This window comes from Mustela nivalis, assembly GCF_964662115.1.
Source record: "Mustela nivalis genome assembly, chromosome: 14".
Lineage (NCBI taxonomy): Eukaryota > Metazoa > Chordata > Mammalia > Carnivora > Mustelidae > Mustela > Mustela nivalis.
The window spans coordinates 81,130,777-81,133,671 of record NC_139033.1 but is presented as its reverse complement, the minus strand read 5'-3'; the positions used below and the strand labels follow the sequence as shown (position 1 = coordinate 81,133,671).

At 66.0% G+C, this 2,895-nt stretch overlaps 1 protein-coding gene across 1 annotated transcript; it reads right to left on the bottom strand.

Annotated features, from left to right (window-relative positions):
* On the bottom strand, positions 1 to 2,438 carry CLDN5 (claudin 5). The gene has a single exon (XM_082697598.1). The coding sequence runs from the start codon at positions 1,311 to 1,313 to the stop codon at positions 657 to 659; it is 657 nt and encodes a 218-aa protein (XP_082553724.1). The 5' UTR covers positions 1,314 to 2,438; the 3' UTR covers positions 1 to 656.
* Between the last annotated feature and the right edge of the window lie 457 nt (positions 2,439 to 2,895).

Sequence of the window (2,895 nt, the reverse complement as noted above, 5' to 3'; positions counted from 1 at the left end):
GAGGGTATTCAAACCATTTACTAAGCAAATTCTTACCCTCCCCACAAGCCACAAAGGAGGGTAGGGCCCCAGCTACACACTCAGGATCTGGTGCCCATAAGCATCTCCTGGGGAGCTGCCGGGGTGAGGCAGGGAGGTCCAAGCCAAGTCTTTTAGTCCCCCTGGGTTCAGGCCCCCACTGTTGGGGGAGAGGCGAGTTGTATACATCCCTCCGGCAGCCCAGGCTGGGGTCCCTGCGCTCTCGGTCTGCCCTCCTGGAATCCGCAGGAGCTGCTGGTAAGGATGACGGCATCCAAGACCCTGAGGGTCTGGGAGGGAACTGGCATTTCAGTCCATTGTCCACTCAGCCAAAGGGACCCGCGCCCCACCCACATCGGAGTAAGCTCTGCGCACAGAAAAAGAAACCGAGCAAGTCCTCTCTAGTGTGTGGCTCCTGTTCAGAGCAGGGCGCGGCCCAGGACCCGGCTAGTTGGTATTGGAGAGAACGGGCTGCGGGCGGGAGCAGGGTCTCGGTCGGTCGGTGTGCCACGTCCGGGCGCAGAACCGGCCATTCCGCGGAGACCGCGCGGGGCGGCCTCGCCTCGGATGCCGTCCATGCGGGGCTCCCCTAGCCAGTTGTCCGGCTCGTGCGAGGGGCCCCGCCGAGTCCGGCGCCCTCAGACGTAGTTCTTCTTGTCATAGTCGCCGGTGGCCGTGGGCCGCCGCGACGCGGAGTACTTGACCGGGAAGCTGAAGTCGGGGCGGCCGGCGCAGACCCATGCACCGCAGCACACGAGGCCGCCGCCACACATGAGCAGCGCGGAAGCCGCCCAGCCGATGTACAGCGCCGCGCCCAACTCGTACTTCTGCGACATGGGCACCGCCGGGTCGTAGAACTCGCGGACCACGATGTTGGCGAACCAGCAGAGCGGCACGAGCGCCAGTAGCCCGCAGAGCGCGTAGAGCGCGCCGCCGGTGAGGGCCACCCGCGCCTTGGCCGGCCCGGGGGCCACGCAGGTGGTGCACTGCGCGCCCGCCAGGGTCACGAAGAGCGCGACGAGCGCCAGCAGCACCGCGCCCACGGTGAGTGCCCGCGCCGCCTGCACCTCGGTGTTCAGTGCCAGCACCGAGTCGTACACCTTGCACTGCATGTGCCCGGTGCTCTGCACCACGCACGACATCCATAGCCCCTTCCAGGTGGTCTGCGCCGTCACGATGTTGTGGTCCAGGAAGGCAGTCACCTGCCACATGGGGAGCCCGCACGCCAGGATCAGGCCCACCCAGCCCACCAGGCACAGCACCAGGCCGAGGATCTCTAGCGCCGCCGACCCCATGGCTGGAGGCGAGACGGGCGCTCCACGGCCCCCGGGCCTCCGGGCAGGGCGCAGCGGTTCCTCGGTGGAGCGGCCTGGCGCCCTGAACCGGCTCTGGTGCCTTTGCGCCCGGGCGCTCGGCTCACCGCCTCCTATCCACGATCCGGGAGAGTCTGCCGCACAGCCTCGGATCTGCGGATGCTTGTGGGGGGCTTCCCATTTGAAGGTTCGGGGGCGGACTCTGCCCCGCGGCCCGGCCCCTGGCCCCCGAGCAGCCAATCCGCGCGCCGGCCGTCGGCCCTTAACCAATCACAGGCGCCCCCGGCAGCTAGAGTTAGGGAAACCATTGCCCTCGGGGGGTAACGGAGGGCGCCGGGGCAGCTCCCTGCCCGGCCGCCGCCCGCGATCCCTTCACCCGCTGTTGTCCAGAGCTCGTTCCAGACTGACTTGGGGTTGCTAAGCGCGCGCTCCCCGGGCCACCTTCCTGTGTCCCAACCTCTCCATTTCAGGAGCCTCATGACCGACTGTACCAGCTTCCCCCGCTACCTCCCGGAGTGAGTGAAGGTCTCTACCGCCCAGGCCAGCTCCGCTCTTGCCTGGCCAAGGTCTGCGGGAGGCTCCACCATCACCGTCGCGCAGAGGTTTGCGTGAGGGACTCTTGGGCCCCTTTTCCTGGGTTAGCCAAGCGCAGCTCGGCCTCTTACTACAGGAATCTCGCCCTGGAGTCCAATCCCATCCCTGATCCTTTCACCACGCTCTTACTGCGCGGTTTCCCCCCCAGTCCTGGCATTGTGTCTCGCAGAGACCAAGGGGCCGGCTGTTTGGGTCAGGCTGGAATCTCCAGCCTTAGGTCCTGACCAGCGCTAGTGCCCAGCGGGTCGCCGCCTAGCTGGGGCCTGAGGCCCCAACAGGAAGCAGGTGGAACAGGGATCTTACCACCACCTCCGGAGACCCTCACTCTGCCCCTGCCGCCGGGATTTCCCAGACCTCTCAACCTCTGCACTGGTCGCTCCTCTTCCTGAGATGCTTCCCATCCCCCATCCTTTGAGGCCCAGCTCAGGCGACACCACTTCGGGAAGTCCCCAGTGTTCTCCAGTCACTCTACAAGCAGGCTGTCCTCCTAGGAGCAGCCCGTGGCCCCAGGCTACCCGCGCCCTCAGAGAGGAGAAACCCAAAGGGACACAGAGGTCCTGTGCTCTGCCCTCCCACTGGTGGAGGTGCCCTGGCACCCCAGGCCCCAGGCCACCCTCCGGAAGGCAACTTGGAGTTTCCTGGCCAGGAGGAAGAGCCCCCATCCTCGCTAGAGGCGGGAGGCTCGGGATTTCCGGGCATTCTTCTGCACAATGGCCCAGCCGTTTCTCGAAAGGCCCGCTGGGATGGACATTGGGCCCCCCTGAGACTCAGGTGGGGGCACCAGACCCTGCAGCCCAGAACCCCATGGGGGCACCAGCCCTGTTCTGGCAGCTCCCTCCCCACTCCCCATCAGCCATTTTGTTTCCACCAAAGTCTATACTTGGTCTTGGACTGAGGTGGCTGGAACCCTGGTTCTTTCTTCTGGTCCAGGGTGCTTGGCTCACTCAGCTGGACAGGGCCCTCAACAGAG

Coding starts and splice junctions, on each gene's coding strand:
- CLDN5 (XM_082697598.1), bottom strand. CDS start 1,313: ATGGGGTCGGCGGCGCTAGAGATCCTCGGCCTGGTGCTGTGCCTGGTG.